The 25433-nt window shown below is 39.0% G+C and overlaps 1 protein-coding gene across 1 annotated transcript in view; it reads left to right on the top strand.

Annotated features, from left to right (window-relative positions):
• KCNH8 (potassium voltage-gated channel subfamily H member 8) overlaps positions 1-25433 on the top strand; it is a 379220-nt gene that overhangs the window by 110535 nt on the left and 243252 nt on the right. Inside the window, exon 2 of the mRNA XM_034993931.1 lies at positions 14485-14718. Within this exon, the coding sequence (XP_034849822.1) occupies positions 14485-14718 (234 nt within the window). The remainder of the gene's footprint in view (positions 1-14484; positions 14719-25433) is intronic.

The raw sequence follows: 25433 nt of genomic DNA, 5'->3' as shown, positions 1-25433 counted from the left end.
TTCCTTCCTTCCTTCCTTCCTTCCTTCCTTCCTTCCTTCCTTCCTTCTTTCCTTCCTTCCTCCTTCCTTCCTTCCTTCCTTCCTTCTTTCCTTCCTTCCTCCTTCCTTCCTTCCTCCCTCCCTCCCTCCCTCTCTCCCTTCCTTCCTTCCTTCCTTCCTTCCTTCCTTCCTTCCTTCCTTCCTTCCTCCTTCCTTCCTTCCTTCCTTCCTTCTTCCCTCCCTACCCCCCCTTCTTCCTTCAATACTTAGCACAATGCCTGGCACATAATATGTGATCAATAAATATTTGTTGAATGAATGATGAATATGTCCCTAGAATTAGAATACAATACAAATTAGTTTCCTGAATCAAAAACCTTTGTACAATTTTTAACTGATCTGAGTGCCAAGTCCCAGAGAGGGAACTATTTGAAAATAATTAAGGAAATAATAAAGTTATGATTTATTGAGCAATGTCTTTACATGCCAGGCATTAGGTTAGGTATTTTATGTGAAGGAATAATCACCTCTTCTTTTACAAGAGGAAGACAATGAAGTTCAGAAAACTTAGACAGCTTATCTTCTTATCAAAGATAAAAAGTGGCAGAATCTGGGGCACCTGGGTGGCTCAGTCGTTGGGCGTCTGCCTTCAGCTCAGGTCATGATCCCAGGGTCCTGAGATCGAGCCCTGCGTCGGGCTCTCCGCTCCGCGAGAAGCCTGCTTCTCCCTCTCTCACTCCCCCTGCTTGTGTTCCCTCTCTCACTGTGTCTCTCTGTCAAATAAATAAATAAAACCTTAAAAAAAAAAAGTCAGAATCTGGCTCTGACTCTAAGTGTGTACCAGTATCTCATGCAAACCCTTTCCTGCAACTGCAGAAGAATTTTAGTGTGAGACATTCCATGTTGTTTTAGGATGCTTCTTTTGCTAGATTCTAATATTCAAGTTCTTTTTCCTTTTGTCTGTCTTTACTCTTTTTTTTTCTCCCTGCCTCCCTCCCTCTTTCCCTTCCCTCCCTCCCTCCTTCCTTCCTTCCTTCCTTCGATTCATAAGATTAAAAGTGTATAGTATTTTAAGTCATTCATTACAGTCACTAAGTTCCAGTCACTGTTGACACATACTTCTGTGCCCATAAGTCATTGAACCACCCTGTGTCTGAGCTGGAAGGGATCTTAGATATGAACTCCCTCATTTTCCATATGACGTAATTAAGGCCCAGAAAGAGGAAGTGACTTGGGCACAATCACACAGCTTATTAATGAGAGAGCTAGAATCCAATTTTAAGATATCTGGTATGTAGACCAGTGTTCATCCAAAGTGTAAAATGTCCACTAGATATGTTATATTCATACCTCCTCATGACTTAGGTCTAGAAGGTGCTTCACCTAAAATCTAAACATCAACAGAAATGAGGTTTCCTATGAAAAGACAGTTTTCTGTGTTGTGGTTTAGGTGGCTGCCCCAGTGTCAGGACAGCAGAACCCAGATACACTGATATCATTCACTGAGGAAAAGAATGTGAAAGTGAGTGTGTATGTGTGTGTGTGCGTGCACGCACATGTGGGCCTTAGATAATACTCACTCAGAAAAAAATACACACCCACATCACATGTTTGATGATAGGATATATAACAAGACAGATAATTTCCTTATGGAGTTTACAGTTTAGTGTGTGTTTGTAGTTTTGTGTATAGTGGGTTTGGGTGTGAGTGGTTAATAAATCATAAATAAATAAACTAACATGTTGAGATATCATTAAAAATGGTAATACTCAGTCTTAAGAGAAAAAAAGGCTACAATGATAGAGAATAATGGGGGGTGACCTATTTAGATAAGATGGTCAGGAAAGAATCTTATGAAAAGTGGACATTTAATTGAGACCTAAAGATGAATCACAGGGAGAGGAAATGAGTGAGCAAAATGCCTGAAAGCTGGAATGAGCTGTGAAGAACATTCTTTTTTTTAAGATTTATCTATTTATTTTAGAGAGACAGAGAGTGAATGTGAGCAGGGGGAGGGGCAGAGGGAGAGAATCTCAGGCAGACTCCCCGCTGAGCTTGGGGCCCCATGGGGGGCTTGATCCCAGGACCCATGAGACCATGACCTGAGCAGAAACCAAGAGTCAGATGCTCAACCGACTGAACCACCCAGACGCCCCTGGAAAAAGCTGGGAAGAACAGCTCTGACATTCTTAAATGTCAGATACCAGGAAAAGAGTAAGCGAAATCTTGGTAGTTTATTACAGACCATGATAGAGGGCATTTGGGTTTCATTCCAATTGCAATGGAAATTCTTTAAGGAATTTAAAATGGTAGAGTGGCAGGGTGCCTGGGTGGCTCAGTCAGTTAAGCCTCTGACTCTTGGCTCAGGTCATGATCTCAGGGTTGTGAGATCGAGCCCCCTGTCAGGGTCCCCATTGAGCATGGAGCCTGCTTAAGATTCTCTCTCTTCCTCTGCCCCTTAAAAATAAATAAAATAAAATGGGAGAGTGGTAAGCATAATTTGCTTTACAAAGAGTATTCTAGGTAGTAAGACCAAGAGCAGGTGTTAAAGCTATATGTGGGGTAGGTCAGTACCTTTCATAATCACAGCATTCACATCACCAGTTCGTGAAACAGTGGGGTCCCATCGCTAGGGCACTCGTGCAACCACAAGATAGGATATTGTAGAGGAGGATTAAAGGATTGTGGATTGGATATTAGGTCATATATTGATCTTCTAAATCCTCCCCGAAGTTTGAGCTCCTATAGTTTTATGCACTGAGCTAATTATTGAAAGTCTCTCTAGGAATTATAGAAAGCCATAAAATCAAAGAGGTTATTATATAGAGTGGAATCCTCCTACACTTTAAAGATTGAGTATGTACTCTTGTACAAAGATGATGCCACCTTCTCAAATTGGGGTTAGGGTATATAATCAGATCTCCTTCCATTAGGCAGAAGATCTCAATTTTTTGTGTAATAAATCAAACCTAGTGATTCTGTTTAAAATGGAGATCCTAGGCTCCCATACCTTGGAGATTCTAATAATAGACCCCCAGGTCTGCAAAACTGCCACCTTAATAAGTGAACTAGGAGATTCCAATGGACAAGGGGGACCAGGGCTGCACTTGGAGAAGCACTGGACTTGGTGACAAGGAACCCTTACTCAGATCCTAGCTTTACTCCCCTCTGCCTGTCTTCCACTGAGATCAGAAATATTGTAGCCCTAAGAATATTTCAACTTGCCGTGGAGCATTGTTAGGCTATTCAGCCTTTCTGAGCCAAAGTCCCTCCATCTATAATGACACTTACAGTAAGATGCTTTTGTGAGGGTCAGAAATTTAAAATATAAAACGCTGACCTGAGCGCCTGCCATATCACAGCTGTTTAATAAACAGCATCTCTTACCTGCTTTATTTCTGCCTGTCTGGTTTATTCTCCTGCCTCCTTTCTGTTAATCAGTCTCCTAATGCAGAGACAACATTCACCTGTGTTGGTTTGTTTCTCAATTTTTACTGTCTTCCTCTGGCTGCCACCTCCCCTACAAATTCTCAGAGATCTGTCTCTAGCAGGTATCACCTTAATTAAAGTTTCGCACTCTCTCGGTCTTATTACAAAGACACTAGAATAAATGCACTAATATTACAGCCATGGGCTATCTGTAACAATCAAATTAGTTTACTCTTGTGATTCCTGCTATTTAACTAACAATTACCTCTTGCAAAACCACTCGTCTTTCTTGTTTAATCTAACATGAATACTGTGAAGCAGAGAAGATTATGCAGTGGACAGATGAGGTTCTGGAAAATGCTACCAAATTATGAAAAACATTTGAATTGCATTAGCTCCCACAGAATATAAACAACGCTTGAATGGGGAGAGAGAAGCCAGTCCATCCTGGGGCATTGGACATACTAATTTATATAGTGTGTTTTCAAAAATTCAAATTTAAAAGGCCTTTAAGTGTAAAAATATAATAGAATATGGCTGAATTAATCACTTTTTTTAAACCTTTATGTATGTTTGAAGTAAAGATCCTGTTCCAATCTGTTTGAAATTAAAAGGAAATATTCTTTGAATTAAACATAATTGCGAGCAAACTGTAGGTTGCTCTGGGGGATAACCAGGGGACAAGTTAAATTAAATATTTTGGGGATCTGGGTATTCATAGAACGTGGCTGGTTACATTTGCCAGGTTCCATGTAGACTGCCTTTCAATAGGACAAATAAGATGCCAAAATAAATAAGTTTGTTAGAACAAAAATATTGTCATGTGGTCTTACTTTGTCTTTAAATAAACTACTAAGAAAACTCTTACAAAGGTGTAAAATTTAAACCACGATTAGCTACATATTTGGTAATTTACATTTATTTAAGAGAATAAAATTATACTAAATGAGAATTGGGCCAGAAAATCCAGGCCCCACGACTACCAAGGCACAAAATCTTCCCGGTCATCTAACTGCCTTACCCTTCTTCTGGGGGAGTTGGCAGTGTTGAATCATCCAGTCGTGTATACTGAAAAGGGGGAAAGAGGATAGAGAACACTGAGCTTTCTCTTCCCCTGCTTTTTGCAAAAGCAGGGAAAAAAACTTGTCCTTCCCAGGAGTCTCACCCAAGGTTCATATTTGATTTGGGGGAGGAAGGTAGAGTGGGACAGGAGTTATAAACATGCAAATACAGAGATAATAGATATGCAAAGGCAGAGATATTTACAACATACCTCCTTCTTTTCCCTAGGCTCTGTTTGGAACTGGTTAGCCTCCCTTCACTAGGATAGTGGCCAAAATGTAGCATCCTGGGTTAGAAAATCAGAAAGGGGCTTCTTAATGATCCTAAAGAGTCCCTAACAATTCCAAAATGCTTAATTCATGTTGTTCACATGGTAGTTTTCTTTACTAAGTAGAAGTGCCTTATAATGTCTTCATTTTATATTTTGGAGAAAGGGCTTTGTTTAGCATTATTTAACCTACTGTTTTTGCTTAATGGGATTTTCTAATAGAAAATGAAGTTGTCTATTTTTGCTTACCAAAGACTTTACAAAAAGTAGCATGTCAGGATGAAAAATGGGGGCACACGGTGAGCTGTTAGGGACCAATCTGGTTTTATCTTTAAAACAAAGATAGTAGTTGTAAATGATCCCTGCTATATGATAAAACAATAGATTGAGCTAAACAACAATGCCTTCATTTGGTATACTTTCATAAGAGCTTATAGGTTACACATTTATTTCAGTCACGTGTTTAATAATTGTTGAGCATCTACTATATGCCAGGCACTGTTCTAGAGGTTGTTGATGTGGGAAACAAAGGCAGAAGAAAAATTATTAAATTTCTTTACTACCTAGAGACCACTGACAAGTCCTTGAAACAGGCAGAGTGACATTCCTCTAGGGACTCAACTGCCTCAATGTTAATACTTTGCTAAGGGCAAAAGGTAATCCTAGCCTGATCACCCCCGCCCCCCAACAGTCCCACACCAGCATCCTGTAAGTCTACTTTAACGTATAAAAATTCCTTTGGAAACTTCCTTTATCTCTAACCCCCCCCCCCAAGATAGTGTTGGTAATCATCCCCCAAGCATATGGCCCACAAATATATATCTGAAGGGTCTCATGACTAAGGTTTTATTAGATGGTAATAAATGACCTTTTCCCAATAATAGCTAGGCCGCTCAAGGCCCTGGAAACCTTACTTCCAAAATTCCAGAGAGACTTATGCTATCCCTAACCCCCTCCCAACTTGAAACTATATAATGGGCGGCTCCTCATGACCCCAGTGCAGCTCTTCCTACGTACGGGTCCTGTCCCTGTGCTTGAATAAAATCACCTTTTTGCACCAAAGACGTCTCAAGAATTCTTTTTTGACCATCGGCTTCGAACCCTAATAATGTCTTTCCTACATCAGTTGTGACTACAGTAATGAACACATAAACCAAACCCCTATCCCAATGGCAGAGTATAGATAGTAATACTAACTTTTAAAAAGTAAACAGATGATGCAAAAAGATCATTTCATCTAAAAGATTAACTCTGTAAGACAAGACCTAGAGAAAAGTTTTTAACTTTTATAACATTTTAACATTATTTTTAACATTATTTCAAATGTGTTTGTAGGGAATCAATTGCAGATAAAACACTAAATACATTTTTATTACTGTCTTTGAGATTTTCTGAAGTTTCTCCCTCATTCATTTTACTTTTGATAAGTACTGTCACCCTGTCATAAGTCAAAATCATTCTTTTTCAAAATTAAACTCATTTCCTGAACTCTTAAGAGACCATATACCTGAGAATTAGTATAGCTCAACACTGAAGCTCACACCATTGAAAAAGTGGAATTTGCAAAACTTAGTGATTTTGCTATTACCAACTAATGATAAAGGGTGTACTAAATTTGGGGCACCTGGGTGGCTCAGTAGTTAGGCGTCTGCCTTTGGCTTGGGTCATGATCCCCCTGGGTTCCAGGGTCCCCGCATCTGGCTCCCTGCTCAGCGGGAAGCCTGCTTCTCCCTCTCCCGCTCCCCTGCTTGTGTTTCCTCTCTCACTAAAGGAGTTTCTCAACCATTAATGTGCATATGAATCTTGATGAAATACAGATTGTGATTTAGGGGCTCTGGGGGAGGCTTGAGAGTTGGCATTTCCAAGAAGTTCCCAGCTGAGGCTGATGTTGCTGGCCTAGGACTGCACTCCCGGTGGCAAGATGGAAAAACACATTTGTTTATATTTGTCTGTGTGTTTGTTCTCATAGATAGATACAGCTTACTGCCTTCTACTACAGCTTCAGCACTAGAATTCCAGCTCTGAGCTTTGCTTTGTGACAGTGTTCTTCTCGTTTTTGTCTGTCTGGAGTGATCATTCATACAGTTTTTAAAAAATCAAAACATAAATAAATGATGAAAGCTACCAATATGACCATTTGAAGCATGCTACTAGGTGATACATAAATCACAAGGACCATAAGAATCTCTCCTTGCAAATTTTTCATCTTTTTTTTTTTTTAATAAGGTTAGAAAAGTCCTCAATCTAAGCAACCTCCTAAATTTGGATACAAGGCACACTGAGGATTTTAGCTTGCAGCCGGTACCATCAATCTAATAAAGATGCTATCATACTTGGAAATGATACAATTAAGCTCCCTGAAATCAATATAAAGTGCAAAGATGGCTTAAATATTTTAAAGTCAGAGACATTCATATTCTATCTGCCTGAATAAAGTATTCTCTCGAGATGACCGTGATCAATATCACGAGGGGTCCAGATGTCTTTCTTGGACCTGTATGTAAATGTTATTCAGAAAGCATGGGGGCAACTCCTAAAAGAAGATTAAAAGTTCATGTTTTCTTATTCTCTGCAAGAATGTGAGCACTAGAGGACTCAAATTTGCCCATCTACTTTGTCCGCAGAGTATTTGCTAGCATGACACAAGATTTGGTTTTAAAAGAGAACCAATACCAGAAACACGTTTCAGAAATAGATTTGGACAGGGCGCCTGGGTGGCTCAGTTGGTTAAGCGACTGCCTTCGGCTCAGGTCATGATCCTGGAGTCCCGGGATCGAGTCCCGCATCGGGCTCCCTGCTCGGCAGGGAGCCTGCTTCTCCCTCTGACCCTCTTCCCTCTCATGCTCTCTGTCTCTCATTCTCTCTGTCTCAAATAAATAAATAAAATCTTTAAAAAAAAAAAAAAAAGAAATAGATTTGGACCATCAAAGTCTCTATTTCTGTGTCATTGGCAGAAAGAGCTAAAGGAATACAGGTTCCTCCTTGATGCCAAGTATCACTGACTTCTTTGGTTTGAACGATTCCAGGGGTCTGCCATGATGGAGAATTTTTAGACTGGATACTGAGATGATTGTCTTGAAGTATTTGAGGCTTCTGGGACAAATTAATTTGGATCTGCCTAATCCTTTTGAGCATGCACTAGTCTATGATGTAGAAATGTTGGGGTTTGGAACAAATGGTCAAAAAAGAATTCTTGAGATGTCTTCGGTGCAAAAAGATGGTTTTATTAAAGCATTGGGACAGTACCCATGGGCAGAAAGAGCTGCACTGGGGTTGTGATGGGTGACTGGTTATATACTTTCAAGTTGGGAGGGGGTTAGGGATAGCACAAACTTCCAAGGTATTTTGGAAACAAGGTTTCCAGGTCCCTGAGGGGGCTAGCTATTGTTAGGAAAATGTTGTTTAGTAGAATTTCAGTCATGAGATCCTTCAGATGTATATCAGTGGGCCATAAGCTTGGAAAATGTTTGCTAACATATCTTGGGTGGGGGGGTAGGGATAAAGGACGTTTCCAAAGGAAATTCTATGTTACAGAAGACCTAGAGGATCCTAGAGGTTGGGATAATGTTAAGATTGCCTTTTGCCCTTAGCAAAGTATTAACATTGAGGCAGCTGAGCTCCCTGAGGTGAGTAAGAGACAGGCGGGTCTATGTAGGGAGAGATAGGGACCGGGCTACAGATCAGGCTCACAGAAATCCCCAAAATGTTGAGGTGTAAGGAAACCAGAGATAAAGGAACAAACCAGGCCACCCTGCCCTAGGCATGTGTGGAGGGGTGTCTTTTTTAGGACAGTCACCTGTGACTAACGAAGAATAACCAGACCCTAAATAGAAGTAAGCCATTAAAGATGTTATCACCAGTCCTTACTCATGCCAAGACATCACAAGAATGATAAGGCTACAAGGTCCCTGTTCAGTTCTAAATAAAATACTGTCAGTGGAGGCCCACTTTGGCAACCCTGTTGGGACCCCTCTCACTCTTGAGAGCTTTTTCTGTATCTTCATTTAATAAAACTCTATCGCTTTATTCACTCTCCTTTGTCCGCAAGATTTATTCTTCGATTCCATGAGACAAGAGGAAGGTAACTCTACCTGTTTCAAGGACTTGTCAATAGGCTGTAGGCAGTAAGGAAATTTAATTTTTCTTTTGCTTTTGTTTCCCAGATCAGTCTACCTTGAGTCATGATTCTGAAGCATAGGTTCTGTTGAGGTGTGCTAAATGGTATGCACAGAGTCATAGAAAACAAAGAGCACACTTTCCCGAAGTTTCAACTGAGTTAAAAATTTGGTAGGCCCATATTAAAACAAATCAAGAACACTCAAATGTGAATATGCAACACAATAGAATACAAAATTTTGATATATTGTTATTAAACATGAGATTTCAAAAACAATATTGAACTTAGATCTATGCCCCCAGGTCCCTTGGAATACAAATTTATGGCTTCAGCCAGTGGAGGGACTTTTTTTTTTTTAAGGGATATTTTAATGGAAGAGTTTTAGAAGTACTCTGATCTACACTGAAAGGGCATGAGAAGATCAGAAGTCTGATCTGTTGAAAGCAGCTACAGTTCTTTGCATCTGGAGTGAGCCTGTGCAAAATATTTTGGAACCAAGAAAGTTGCTGTCATGTTTTTGAAATATTGATTGTCTGGAGAAAATGAGGTGACAGAGAGGTTGCTGAAAGATGCAGGCTGGTTTGGGAGATGTCATCAATGAACTTTTTTTTAAAGCTGAACTTGCTATTTTATTTATTTATTTATTTATTTATTTATTTATTTATTTATTTATTTATTTATGAGTTGATACATGTCAATGATCTTTTGATAAATGATCTCTGTAGAGAAAAAAACTATTGATTGGGCTGTTCACAGAGCAGAAGAGGTAAAAAATTTTTTAGAATAACCCATTTTCTAGAATCAGCTTTTCTATTTTTCTATTTTCTAGAATTATTTTTCTAGAATTAACCCATTCCTGCTGGAAGTAGAGAACAAATCACTTCTTTACAGAAAGAATGCAGGGTATAGTAAACTGAGAACCAGTTTTAATCCCTAGCTTCACACCTTGGGCCAGAAACTAAAGCTCTCCAGGCCTCAGTGTTCTCAGGAGAAAAGGGGACACTTACAAGGATGAAAGGAATTAGTAGTGGTTTCACGTTTACCCTCTCTTCCTTTTTTCTTCTATACCTTTCCATTTCTTCCACCATTCCCATAGAGCCTGGGAAGTTGACAATGAATAGTACATCTCCATTTGAATGGGAAAATGGTGCTGTGTTTTGAGAAGTTGGACCAAATGACCTGGGTCTCTCCCAACCCTGAGATTCCCTCTGATGATCTACACAAGCTTTTTGCTAAGGAATCAATTAGAGAAAGGATCAACTGCCTAAAGTGTAAACACATTTAGATCCTACTGTTTACTGGCACTTCAAAACTGAATTTGCACAAAAGGATGACCTAGAAACAAGCAGGGAAAAGCTGTGTGCCATTTAGATGCATATCACATATGCATAATTGATTCCTTAAAAGGTTAAATACTCTTAGCATATGTAAGGATAGTGATATACCCATGATAGGTTCATAATCATTACGGCAATGGCTTTGTTTTACATAATTCTAAAGTAAATGTCATGTTTCTTTGGAGATTCCAGGACTGGTATTCAGAAAAGCATATGTCTCCAAATAGATAGCTGGGTAAGAGGAGCTACTCTTTCCCAAACAGAAGGACTATTCATGTAGCTGTACACTAGCTTTATGAGGCACCGACTGCCGCTAAATTCTCTTTGGAATTGAAATGCAATTACATATCGAGGACAAGTGCTAAATATAAACAGAAAAGCCAAAAGATGACTTTTTTTTTTTTGCTTTGTTTTTGCAGTATATTTGCAGGAAGAATTAAACACCCCAAACACACTATAATCCTTAATTGAAACACACAGTTCAGGCAATTTGGTGAATCCGTTAGCAGCTTTTTTCAAAAGCTTATTGCAGCTCAGGAAGAGCTCGTCTCTTCTTATGTAAACAATTGTAAGGATGCTAAGGAAATTAATAAAAGAACCAAGGCACTAAGAAATATGTAGAAGGAAATACTATAATATATGCCATAAAATCAGGGAAAAAATAGGCAATATGTTGTGTGAGGATACATATATAAGTGGTGAAACTATATGAATGGGAATGGTTATTACAAAAATTCAAGTTTTGGGTTTCTTCTTTGGGGAAGGAGGGAAATACCACCTGGTGGTGCACGCAGGGGGTTTTGTTGGATGTACGATCTATGGCAGATGCTTACTGATGACGTTAAATATTGCTGTACAATTTTTTAGGTAAGCTGTATTTCTTAATTTGTTAAGAATGGAAAAGGCAAAATAACACAGTGAAGAAAAGCACAAATTAAGTTGGTAAAAAAAAACAATGTAAGGTAGTAATAATGATAAAAAGTAAATTTATTGATCTCAGGTTGATCGAAGTATCTTCATATTGTACTTTTTTTTTTTTTTTTTGATGGGGGAGGCAGTGGGAGAGAAAAAGAGAGAATTCCAAGCAGGCTCCATGCCCAGGGCAGAGCCCCAGGCTCTCACGACCCTGAGATCATGACCTGACCAGAGATCAAGAGTCCGACACTTAACTGACTGAGCCACCCAGGTATCCCTTCTTCATATTGTACTTCTTAAAAATTTAAATACATGCCATGTGCAAGACACAACTAAAATAGGTCCCTAGAAGGGTTGAAAGTAACAAGATGAGAAAGGGTATAGCAGATAAATAGCAACAAAAGAAAACTTTTGTAGGCCTTTAAATAATGGGAAAACTGGACCTTAGGACAAAATGTAGTGTCGTTTATTCTCTGTCTTCAATGACAGTTTCTCCATCCTGAGCCCATTCCATCCATGCATCTGCTTCTGACCTTCCAGGACTTTTGATAAATCAGCTCCACCTATTTCTGTCTTACGTCAAGCTCACCATTTTCAAATCTTAGAATCTTGAATCTCTCAACTCTGGTAGTACGTAATATCTGTGTACCATCGATTTGGTACTTATCGTAAGCTGTGTTTTAGTGTTATTGATGATATTCATGCATTTCTTCAATAAATTGTAGTAATCTAGAGCTAGAGACTATATCTTCTTCATCTTTTAACACCCACTGTCACCTCACCCTAGGACCTGCCATATGGTAGAATCAAGTCACCTGGCATATAGTAGAAAGTCAATAAACATGTCAGCAGTCGACTGAAAAATGGCTTCTTTTTGCATTAAAAGTTCTTTCAGGATGTTTGAGTACTTTACCAATGCTATGTATTTACATTTTCTAAGCAATCTCTCAGCCAAAGTTTTAGAATGGGCAGAGGAAGAGATACTATGGTTAGAGAGGGATCCATAGCTGTGCAGAGTTGCAGGGTGAAGTAACCTAGTAGGAGGGTGCCCACCTCTGGACCTCGCTGGGAACTCATGCAGGTTCATTACTGATCTTCAAGGGCAGAGACTGCATCCAAAAAACTTCTTGTCTCTACACCTGGAACAAAGTCCAACATGTAGTCCACAGTCAATAAATGCTTCTGCAAAGTGGTAGAATTAAATATTAGTCTCGGTTAATCTAATTCACTCCCACTTCAAAATAACACGCCCTCAAAGACTTCCCAGTGTAGGGCTTCAGCTCTGGCTTTTCTCCACAGGGAGAGGGTGACTGGGAGGGTACATGAGCCAGCCCAGCTCAGGCAGGGTGTAAATGTGTGCACTAGAACTAGCATTCTAGGCACAAGGGCTGATTGGAGCAAAGCTGGATGGAGTGGATTTGGTTCTGCCAGCTGATAGTGAACTATGGAAACACAAAACAGACATTTAAAAAGTGAGGAAGCCCACAGAGGAGATCTTCAGTGCTTGTCCTACCGGCCATTGAGAAGTAGCTAGAATTCCTCCTTTCTCATGGCATATAAGATAGGATGTCTGCTGCAAACCTTTTTTAAACATACTGTTTTTTGAATGGGCAATATATAAAGCATATAGTATAACATTCAAAGGATACAATAGGTGTATGGTAAAAATAAGTGTGCCTACCACCTTTGCCCAAAGTTCCTCTCTCTAAAGATATCTACAGTTGCCAAGTTATTCCACTTATTTTTAGGTACACACAAGTATTTCATATTTGGATATACATATACATGTTTATATGTGTTTATATATTTTCAGACAAATACTCATCTAATAACATATTACATTGAATCTTGATTTTTTTCATTTAACAACTTGTACTGTGGTTCGTTCCATTTTTGCCTGTGTTATTTTAAAAATCCCAGCCTCTAATATTATCTGATACACAGTCCAACATTTGTTTTGTGAGAGAATGAATGAATGATTTAATAGTTTCTAATTCATTCTGAACCTAAAGTCACCTACCAACAGATTTTATAAATGCCTTCTACAGCCCATCTCCCATATGCATCTTTTTGCTTATAAATATCATATCCAAACCGCAAAATTAATCTCAAAAGAAATTCACCCGGCAGGAACCTTCCCTGAATATTGTCTCTCAGACTGTTCCCCAGGAGTTCTCTTCAAGCACTTAATACTCTGCTATTTCTGATTGTCCTCTGATTCTTACTTGTTAACATAATAACCATAGGAGCCCCTGGGTGGCTCATTCAGTTAAGCATCTGCCTTTGGCTCAGGTCATCCCAGCCAGGGTCCTGGGATCTAGCCCTGCATTGGGCTCCCTGCTCATCAGGCTCCCTGCTTCTCCCTCTCCTCCCTGCTCTTGATCACTCTTGCTATCTCTGTCTCTCAAATAAATAAATAAATAAATAAATAAATAAATAAATAAATAAAATCTTTTTTTTTTTTAAAGATTTATTCATTTGACAGAGAGAGACAGCGAGAGAAGGAACACAAGCAAGGGGAGTGGGAGAGGGAGAAGCAGGCCTCCCGCAGCACAGGGAACCCGATGTGGGGCTCGATCCCAGGACCCCGGGATCATGACCCGAGCCGAAGGCAGACGCTTAACGACTAAGCCACCCAGGCGTCCCTAAAATCTTAAAAAAAATAATAACCATAAAGGTGTGAATAATACTCAACAATTTTTATTGAATACTTATTTGTGCCAGAGACTTCCCTAAGCACGTTATGTACATTTTTCACTAATCCCTACAACATACCTTGCTCTCCCCTTAGTGGGAAAATTCCAACTTGTGGTCCTTGGTCACTTCTGGGGTCCCTATACGACCTCAGCTGCCATGGCAGTAAAACCCTTTTCTCCTACTCTTTATTACCTTTCCTTCCTTCCCTTTCTCAATTCCCCACTTGCTCACTCCCTGAAATCACCTGCCAAGTAAATGACTTACACTCGAATCCTCGTTCAGCGTCTGCTTTTAGAGAAATCAAACCTAAGGAAACTGGAGGTTAGTGTGTGAATAATTTGTTCAAGTTTATGTATACATCAAGTGGCAGATTCAGGGTTTGAGCCCAAAGCCATGCCTGAAAGCACCCTACCTGACTGCCAACTAGATAGTAAGGGCCTCGAAACAGACCAGTGAATACCGTATTTCTTCTGTAATATGTTTGAAAATGCAAGCCAAAGTCAGAGCTTAATACATATTTCTGCTGGTCAGTGTTTTGGAGTGTCTTCCCACCCTAGCACATCAGGACATGCACTGTTAGCTAGATACTCAAGCTTATAATTTGTTACTGAAACTGTGATTTAAAAGCAAGAGTTCCTCATGCTTGTGTAGTGGCTGAGTGTCTTCCTGTCATTTTACAGATAGCAACTTCATCCTTGCGAATGCCCAGGTGGCAAAGGGGTTCCCCATAGTCTACTGTTCGGATGGCTTCTGTGAGCTCGCTGGATTCGCCCGGACTGAAGTCATGCAGAAGAGTTGCAGCTGCAAATTCTTATTTGGAGTTGAAACCAATGAGCAGCTGATGCTTCAGATAGAAAAGTCACTGGAGGACAAAACGGAATTCAAAGGAGAAATTATGTTCTACAAGAAGAACGGTGAGTGGCTTTCTTAGACTGGTGCTTATTGAGCAGTTGTGAAGGGTCACCTTCTTTCAACTCAGTAGTTAATCCATAACTGCCATTCAGGCTTAATGGCATTTCACATAAATATATAGACTGTTACTGAAATTCCACAAATGACTCAGGCAATAGCCTCGTTTTAGCCTTTAGCAGCATAAACTGCTTGAAAATTTAGCATTAGAATTAAACCTGTTCAATGTTGATATATTAACTGAGTGAATATATATTAAAATAAAGTGTATTACAATTTTACTAGGTCGTTCTTAAAATACATATTAGATAGGATAGTTGTTAATGTATTATTAATAGATGATCTTACCCAGGATATTCTCCAAATTGTATGCCTTTAAGAACCACATCTCAACCTCAGTCATTAAGGCAGAGGTCCAGGTGTTCATGGGCAGAAAAGGAAGTTAATTTAAAGGACAACAGCATAGACATTTTCTCTTCCAGTTCCCTGGCCACAGAGTCTTTCTCACTACTTTTTAAAAGACAAAATAAGAGACACATGGTATAACTCAAGGTGGTAGTAAATTTGCCTGGACCCAAAACTGCCACTGAGGAAATACAAAGTGTTTTCTTGTGGCTGCCGTTTTGTGACTCTTTTCTAAATAAAAGAAGATGTAGGGTTGGGTATGGTATCTGCTGTACTGGGGTTCTATGTAGGAATTGGTTTCATTATCTCATGGGCCCTGGTAGTTGGGATGAATCCAAGAGGCATTATATTGGGAAAACACTAAATCAAAATTAGAACAGATTGTCATTTTCCAGTTTCTAAAATTCTATCTCTTTCTCTAATAGTTTTTCCTAAAATAACATTGCCGTCTGAGATTTTTCTGTGCTCATGGCTACCAAGCTAGAGAATAGATTTCCCAGCCTATTTTGCAGTTGGGCTAGGCAGGTGACAAAGTTTTGGGCCAATGATATGCAAGAGAACGATTTATGTAACTTTTAGGAAAAAATCTCTAAAAAATGTAATTGTTTGCCCTCTAATTTCTCTTCCTATCCATTATGTTATGGACTGAATTGTGTGTCTTCAAAATTTATAGGTTGAAGCTCTAACCCCACTGTGACTGTATTTGGAAAGAGGGCCTTTAAAGAGGTGATTAGGGTTAAATGAGATCATAAATGTGGGGCCTCCGTCCAATATGACTAGTGTCTTCAAAAGAAGAAGAGATACCAATGATATGGGCACACAGAGGAAAGGCTATATCAAACAGAGTGAGAAGGCAGCCATCTGCAAGCCAATGAGAGTGGTCTCAAGGAAAAAATAACCTGTCAGCACCCTGATCTCCACTGTGAGAAAATAAATTTCTGTATGGCCATCCCATCTGTGGTGTTTTGTTAGAGCAGCCCTAGCAAAGAAGTACATGTGGGTCAGAATGTTCAGGCGAAGCCACAAAGGCAGCTTCAACCATTTGGCAAGGACAAACCATAGAGGAGTGCAGAGCAACAATATGGAAGGATCCTGGATCTTGTTACAGATCCGTCCTCCCCACCCCAGACAAAAGCAAGTACATTCCTCTCTTGTTGGAATCATTTCATTTTGGGGTCTTTTTGTTACAACATCTAAGTTGCATTCTAACACAGGGTTTCTCAGCTTTGGCACTGTTGACATTTCGGGTTGGTAATTGTTTGTTGTGGGAGACTATCCTGTGCATTGCAGATGATCAGCGGCGTTTCAGGCCTCTATATTTTGTTCTCAGTACTTAGTATTGGGGTCACTGTCAGGAAGAGGAACAGGGGCCCAAACATGGGAACTTCATCTTCTTTTATAACTTATTTGTCTTTGGAGGACATTCTTGGATCATGTAAATTTTGGATACACGGTAGTCATGAAATATTGGAGAGTACCATTCTGGGACAGACAGAATATCCAGTGCTTTGGCATTAGAAACATAGTTCAGACCATTGTGTCCTTCCTGGTGTCAATAGATAAGACCTTTGTAGCAAATATGATAAAATAAAAGGACTCCAGCTCTGTGTAATTATACCACAGTCACTGAAGAGAGCCTGAGATAGAAGAAAATAGGAGATGCCACAGAAAATGCAGACTGGACGGGAATGATAAAACCACCCTCAGATGGAACAAAGAGAAAAAGGATATCCTTTGTCTAAATTATCTGCTGACTGCAGACTTGTCCTTTTCAAGATAGGCACATTGTATCGGTGACTCCAAATCCATCTGAGTGTCTTCCTTTTTAAGCCACCTCAAAATATCCAAATGTGGCAACACTGAGAAAGGTTTAGGCCGACCAGGAGAATCTAGATGGGAAGCCCAGAGGGCAGAGACTTTAGAGGCCAGAAAAGTAGAAAATATGGAGCACAGTGTGAGAGTCAACACCCAAAAAAATTTCCTGAGCCCAGGGTTTTATGTCTGCAGCCTTGGACCTCTAGGTGAAATCACTAAAGGCACCAGTCCCCTCTAAGCCAATCAATATGGAGATTTGTCTGACATTTTGAGCAAACAAATTGATCCAGTTACAAGTAATTGAAAATTGCTGCCTCTCCTATGATAATCATGCTGTATTTTAGCTATTTTTATAAATACCTCTTTCCACACACAATGGTGAACCTTTGAAGGCACAACCTATGCATTACTTGCTTCCACATGTCCAGTGTTTAGAGCTTCAGTTCAGAGCAGTGTCCATCAAACGTTAGTTTCTCAGTAAATGCTTGCTGATTGGAATTGAAATTGATCATTAGAGGGACCTATGGACACTTCAGAGGATGTCTGGATTTCTGATTATTGAAAATAAGCTTATGCCCTCAAGGGTCCTCCTTCTCTCCTTCAAGGCTCATTTTCTTTTAATTTACTTTAGAAAGGAGGTGCTTGTTTCTCATTCTCCCCAGATACATTTCAACCATCTGTGATTGAGCTTCTTTGCTCATCGACCCCTCCTCAATTTTGTGCTTGTTCTCCTGACCTCATGGGAAAAGGCTGCCTTTTCTCTTCCTGCCCAGGCCTGTAATTCTGATAACCTGACCCGAGGCTGGTGATGTGCAGCAGAATACTCTAAAGGCTTAGGGCATCTAATGGGACTTGACACACTGTAATCAGGATGGCAAATATGCCAAATTCTCACTGGCATTACACACCTGGCAGAACCCCAACTCCTAGTCATGTCTTAAGTCTGTAAGTCTGCCTCCTTTCCCTCTCCACCCCACCTTAAAGACAGCCCCTTCCTTCATACTTCACAGGCTGAATGCCTCTCCTCTTTAGGAAAACCTTGTCTACCTACTAGAGTTGTCCTCCCTGAAGGGTCTATTGTCCTCTCCTGACTAGAGAAAAGTGTGGGACACAGCATTCTCTGGAAGAATTCATCCCCAAATGCAGAGTAATTCAGCCCAAATAAAAATAAAATAAAACCATAAAGAAATTTGGAAGAATAGGTCACATCTGGTCCCTTTTCTTTTTTTTTTTTTTAAAGACTTATTTATTTATTTGACAGAGAGAGACACAGCAAGAGAGGGAACACAGCAGGGGGAGTAGGAGAGGGAGAAGCAGGCTTCCCACCGAGCAGGGAGCCCGATGTGGGGCTCGATCCCAGGACCCTGGGATCATGACCTGAGCCGAAGGCAGATGCTTAACGACTGAGCCACCCAGGTACCCCGTGATCCCTTTTCTTATCTCTGCTCCAACATTATGCTTCCCTCTCTCTGGGTTATTGTGGTTTCTTCTAGGTAACTAATAGAAAACAGACATATATAGAACTATATGTAGACACACACATGTACACACACAGAGCCCTCCTAAAATATAGTTATCAAAGAGAGTATAATCTTTTAAACAGTCAATAATGACAACTACAAGAATAATAATGGCTAACACTTAAACAATATGTGCTAAAAACTTTCTCACATATTTAACTTTTACTTATATTAGTCTCTTTAATCCTGGAACAATTTTACTTAAATTTTTTAATTCAAATTTTAATTTTAATGTAAACATACAATGCAGTATTGGTTTCTTTCTTTTAAAAAAATATTTATTGGGTGCCTGGGTGGCTCAGTTGGTTAAGCGACTGCCTTTGGCTCAGGTCATGATCCTGGAGTCCCCGGATCGAGTCCCGCATCGGGCTCCCTGCTCGGCAGGGGGTCTGCTTCTCCCTCTGCCCTCTTCCCTCTCGTGCTCTCTGTCTCTCATTCTCTCTCTCTCAAATAAATAAATAAAAATCTTTAAAAAAAATTTTTATTTATTTTTTAGAGAGAGAGAGAGCAGGAGCAGGGGGAAGAGGCAGAGGGAGAAGCAGACTCCCTGCTGAGCAAGGAGCCCGAAGTGGGGCTGGATCATAGGACCTGGAGATCATGATCTGAGCCAAAGGCAGACAACCATCTGAGCCACCTAGGTGCCCCTGCTATACTGGTTTCTGGAGTAGAATTCAGTGATTCATCACTTACATACAACACCCAGTGCTCATCACAAGTGCCCTCTTTATTTATTTTTTTTCTTTAATGATTTAATTAATTTATTTATTTGAGAGAGAGCAAGCAGGGGGAGGAGCAGAGGGAGAGGGACAAGCAGACTTTGCAGAGGATGGAGCCTGATGTGGCTCGATGGGAGATCATGGGAGATCATGATCTGAGCTGAAATCAAGAGTCAAATGCTTAACCAACCGAGCCACCCAGGTGCCCTGACAAGTGCCTTCTTTAATACCCAGTACCCATCTAGCCTATCCCACACCTACCTCCCTCTATCAGCCCTCAGTTTGTTCTCTATTGTTAAAAGTCTCTAATGGTTTGTTTCCCTCTCTCCTTTTTCCCCCCTTCCCATATGTTCATCTGTTTTCTTTCTTAAATTCCACATATGAGTGATTCATATGGTATTTGTTCGACTTATTTCACTTAGCATAATACATTCTAGCTCTATTCACATCATTGTGAATGACAAGATTTCATTTTTATGATGGCTGAGTAATATTCCATCGTATATATATACCACCTCCTCTTTATCCACTCATTAGTCGATGGACATTAGGGCTTACTCCATAGTTTGGCTATTGTTGATAATGCTGCTCTAAATATCGGGGTGCATGTACCCCTTTAATCTGTATTTGTGTATCCTTTGGGTAAATACCTAGTAGTGCAATTGCTGGATCATAGGGTAGTTCTATTTTTAACTTTTAACTTTTTGAGGAACCTCCATACTGTTCTCCAAAGTGGTTGCACCAATTTGCATTGCACCAACAGTGCAAGAGGGTTCCCCTTTCTCTTCATCCTCACCAACACCTGTTGTTTCTTGTGTTGTTAATTTTAGCCATTCTGACAGGTGTGAGGTGGTATCTTATCATGGTTTTGATTTGTATTTTCCTCATGATGAGTGATGTTGAGCATCTTTTCATGTATCTGTTAGCCATCTGGATGTCTTCTTTGGAAAAGTGTGTATTCAGTTTTCTTCCTATCCTAGAATAATTTTAAAAAAGAGATACTCTTATATTGTCATATTACAATGAGAAGGCCAATACAGAGAAAGAATAAGGTTTTTAAAAATTAAGTAATAAATGGTTTCACAGATAAACATAATATAAATCTACACTTAGGATGAGCATAGCAAAATGTGTAGAACTGTCAAATCAGTACATATCTGAAACTATTATAACATTATATGTCAATTATACTTCAATAAGATCATCTATTTTCAAAAATAAAGTGATTGCATAATTACCAGAAAAAAGTAATCATTGAGTTATAGAAATTGTTCAGTATTGCATTGTCACATTGTGTATGATTGCATTAGGAATTCCACTTATTTTGAGTAAAATACCTAGATATAATTCAGACATAAAAGAACATAATATGCAAACCTTTCTTTGTCTAAAATGGAGACAGTAATATTTTACACTTTCATGTTTAGGAGTTAACATTTCTTATTACTTGTCTTCCCTTTAGATAGTCAAGGGTCTACCTATATATCAGAAATGAGTACCAGTAAGATGCCTTTTCAAAAAGCAGTCTCCTCCATTTCTGTTGATATCAAAAGGCATTAACCAGAGCTGTTCTGGGCAAGCAGATGTATGGCTACCCTAACTGAGGGTAACCATTTTATTAGTTTTGTGTTCATTCTTTCATTGTTTTGTGTTCATTCTTTCATTGTTTCTTTTATAATATGAGCAATACTAATATCTTTGTGGTTCTCTCCTTTTCTTCTGTATAGCATACTTTGCACACCGTTCTGCACTTCAGCAGAACACTATGTATCTTGTAGGACTATGTATCCCTTGCAGAACAGTATATGCTGGAGGTCAGTCATTCTTTCCGCTGCATAGTATGGTATCATATGGGTCTATCATCATTGATTCAACCATTCCCCTACTGATGGACATTTGGGTTCCTTCTAGAATGTGGTCTGTTTTCTTTGCTTTTTCCACCCCTCTCTCTTTTAAATACTTTTGTTATTTAGAAAGTTTGTATACTTTTCTAAAAGTTTTCCTTTACAGGAGTCATTTACCTTTATTGTACTTACAGTCCCACTTTTTAAAGATTTTGCCTTCATTTCCTACAATAAGCAATGTTGTGACTAGCCAGGAGCCTTGATAATTTAAAGTAATGTTCTTTTTGTACCAGTTAGTATCTGTAAGACAGCATGCTTGTTCTGCTTTCCTTGTATTCTTACTTTGTTCCTCCCTGACTGCTTTCATAGTTATAGTTACATTGTCAGAGCAAATAACAATTACATGTATTTTGTCATTTTTATCTTCCATTATTTAATCTTATTGTTATGATTAAATATGCTTAATGTTTATTAACAACTATATATTGTTAGCCCAAAGCTTCTCCAATCTTTTCTTGGTTTCCTGAAGCTTGTTCTCTGAGCCATCTCAGAAAAAGCTCCTGGGAACTGTTTTCCTTGAGTTCTTGCATGTTAATCACAGTGTGACTGTGGCTTTTAGACTTGTAGATCAATTTGGCTGAAAATGAAACTTTTGGTTCATATTTTCTTCATTTAAATATCTCAATTATGTTATTCCCTTGTGTACTGGCAAAGAGCATTATTTTAGCTTAAAAGTGCTATTTAGCTTAAAAGTTTGCTATTTAAGTATCTTGGGTGTTTTATCCTGGATGTTCAGTGAATTTGTGGTATTTTATTTTGTTTTGTTTTTATTGATTTTTTATTTTAACCCAATATTTTCAATGGAGTATATTTTGGCATGGGCCATGGGTCAGCACACCTTTTTGTAAAGAGCCAGATAGTAAATACTATACGTATTGCAGGCCATACAGTCTATGTCTCAAGTACTCCTCTCTGTCATTGTAGTGTGAAGCAACCCTAGAAAGTATGTAAATGAGTAGGTGGGCCATCTCCCAGTACATCTTTATTCACAAAAACAGGAAGTGGGTTAGATTTGGCCTTCAGAGCAGTTTACAGACACTTGATATAGAATATTTGGGATCAGATTTTTCCCCTGATACATGAAATGTTCTTTAGTATTTGTTAATGTCTCTTTTATTGCAGGAAATTTTTCTTGAATTGTAATTATCATTATTATTCTTCCTATTGCTTTGGTTTTCCTCTTTAAGAACATCCAATTCTATGTATATTGGGTCTTCTTTGCCTGTTCTCTATAACTATCACTGTCTTTTTTTTCCTTTTTTTCACCATATGTAGTTTATTTCCTTTCCCTTATTTTTGTGGTATTCATTCACACTGTATTTCTTCTCTTTAAGGTCTTCAAGTCTATATCTTTTGTTTATGTGCCCTCCTGAGCTCAGCTTGCTCATATTATTTATATCATTCTTCCCTAGTATATTAGTTGCTGGGGCTGCCATAACAGAGCACCACAGACTGTGTAGCTTAAACAACAGAAATTTATTTTCTCACAATCCTGGAGGCTGGAAGTCCAAAATCAAGAGGTTGGTGGAGTTGCTTTCTTTCGAGGCCCTGGCTTGTAGATGGCTGCCATTTCCTCTCTGTGAATTCATATGGTCTTGCCTCTCTGTGTCTTTGTCCTAATTTACTCTTATAACAAAACCAGTCATATGGATTAAGGTACATCTATATGACTTCATTTTAATTAATTAATTCTTTCAAGATCCTGTCTGCAAATACAGTCACATTGTGAGGTAATGGGGAATAGAACTTCAATATATGAATTTTGAGGAAATCCAATTCATTCTGTAACACCTATTCACCTATTTCTGAGCCTTTATAAATTAATGTGTGCTGTTGTTTCAGAGTTTGTAAGCTTTTCTTAATTACTTTTGCCTTGTTTTGAAATGTTTTGGTTTTGTGTGCCCTACGGAATATGTTAGGTGTGTTTTTACTTTATGTAGGTATGTTATTCAGATAATTTTTGTCTTTAGCTTCTCTTTCATCCTTTTCTGTTGTCATGCTTGAAAAAGATGTGTTTTCTTTGACTTTTAGAAGAATATTGGAAATAGAGGTACGCTAGGAAAACTTTCTTAAATCTATGGCTTTAAGTCCCTTCTGCCATCACCAAAAAGTTTTTTATATTAATTGCTTCTTAGTATAGTTATATTTTTGCTACTTCCTGAGATAGGTTTCCTTTCCTAGCATGGCCTCTCCCACACTAGTATTTGAAACAATTACTCTGATCTTCATGATCTGACCAAGTAGAGTCCTGGTTCCAGCAATTTCCAAGAAAGATTTTCTCAGAATGTTGAAGGTTCAGGCATATCTTTGTGTAGCTTACTTGTACTCACCTTAAACTGGAGACTGTAAAGCACCTTTCTATTTCGTTTTTTTAAGATTTTATTTTTAAGCAATCTCTGCATCCAAGATGGGGCTCGAACTCACAACCCCAAGATCAAGAGTCACATGTTCCACCCACTGAGCCAGCCAGGTACCCCTCCTCTCTAGTTTTAATTGTTTTCAGATCTGCCTTTGGAGTCCTCCACTCTCAGAACATTTCTTCTTTTAGGATTAGATACCTTTTGACGATTTATGAGACCCCAAGCTCCTAGGCCCTATGAAAATTCTCCTTTTCCTATACAGCTGTAGTTCCTATGAGGACCTAGCTTCTTAGTCAACCAATCTTTCACAAGGGAGCCAAAAATAAACAATGAGGGAAGATAGTCTCTTTAATAAATGGTGTTGGAAAAACTGGGTATCCACATGCAAAACAATTAAATTGAACCATAATCTTATACTATACACAAAAGTCAACTCAAAATGGAGTAAAAACTTAAATACTAGGGGTTGCCACATCATCCTGTATTCTGAGGTTCCAGGGGGCACATTGCCATACAGTTTTGCTTATGAAGTTTTTCATGGATTTCTGATTTTTCTACATTAGTTACTTTAATTTTGTGAAAGGATTGGGGATGTTTCAAAAACCAGGTATTCACCACCACTGCTCTTTCATGTAGTAGTTTAAGCAATCTCTTTAGACAATGTACAGTGACTTTGGGGATATAAGCCCAATCCCTGAGAGTTTCCTTCTTTTTTTCTTCCTAAATTGCCATTTGCATGGTTGGGGTGTGAGGGGCATATCTGAACTCAAGGCATAGTGTAGAAAGGGCCCCCTGACCTCTTGCTGACCACTGATTCATGCATGGCCTATCTGTCTGATGCTTCCCTTATAGTATTTACACCTGAGTTTTGTGCTGGTGGTACTCTCTAAAGCACTTCATCTCCCTTTAGCTCTTAAAAGGTGAGCACACCTATCCTTCACACATGGAAGCAAAGGGACTGTCTGAGAAAATAAACTGGAGCATCCTTTATGCTCTCACATTTGCTCAAAAGTAGGCAGCTACCTCCACTTTCATAAAGAGGTAGCCTGACAAGCAGTTTCTCTCAAGAGTTCCAAATACAGAAGGAAAAAGCTCCCTAATGCCTTCACTGTTTCCAAAAAACTATCCAACACAGCTTCTTCCTGCTTCAAGTTATGAAACCGGAGTGGAGAGATTATCTCCTGCCTCCCCTACTCTTTTTCACAAGCCCACAACCTAAGAAGGGACAGGCTAAGATATCATTTCATATTGCCGTCTTCCAGACTCTAGCTTCTTGGCTAAGTTTTTTAATAGTAGAATGTTATATCTATCCTCCACCCTGGAAGACCATCATGATTGGCTGTGTGAGCCCCAACCTTTATATGTTAGTCTTAGCATATCCTCTCTACGGAAATCTTATCTTTCAAAGCCCATTTTCTTTTTCTTTTAATTTATTTTTTACTTTAAAAAAATTTAATTCCAGTATAGTTAACATACTGTTATATTAGTTTCAGGTGTACAATATAATGATTCAACAATTCCATACATCATCCAGTGTTCATCAGGACAAGTACACTCCTTAATCCCCATTACCAATTTCATCCATCTCCCCATCCACCTCCCCTCTGGTAACCATTAGTTTGTTCTCTATAGTTAAGAGTCCCTTTCTTGGCTTGTCTCTTTCTCTTCCTCTTTTTTTTTTCCTTTTTTTTTTTTCTTAAATTTCACATATGAGTGCAATTATATGGTATTTGTCTTTCTCTGACTGACTTATTTCGCTTAGCATATACTTTCTAGATTCATCCGTGTTGTTGCAAATGGGAAGATTTCATTCTTTTTAATGGTGGAATAATATTCCATTGTATCAAGCCCATTTTCATATTAAATAGATCCCAGGAAGAAAAATGCTGGAGAAGAACAAAAACATAAAAAGAATATTAAAATGACATAGTTGATTTTGCAAATATAGTATCCTGATGTATCAGTTTGCTAGGGCTGTCACAACAGAGTACCACAAACCA

This window comes from Mirounga leonina, unplaced genomic scaffold (genome assembly GCF_011800145.1).
Source record: "Mirounga leonina isolate KUSES-001 unplaced genomic scaffold, KU_Mleo_1.0 Mir_115, whole genome shotgun sequence".
Lineage (NCBI taxonomy): Eukaryota > Metazoa > Chordata > Mammalia > Carnivora > Phocidae > Mirounga > Mirounga leonina.
Note: the sequence above shows the minus strand (reverse complement) of the source record. Positions and strands in the feature narration are given on the sequence as shown.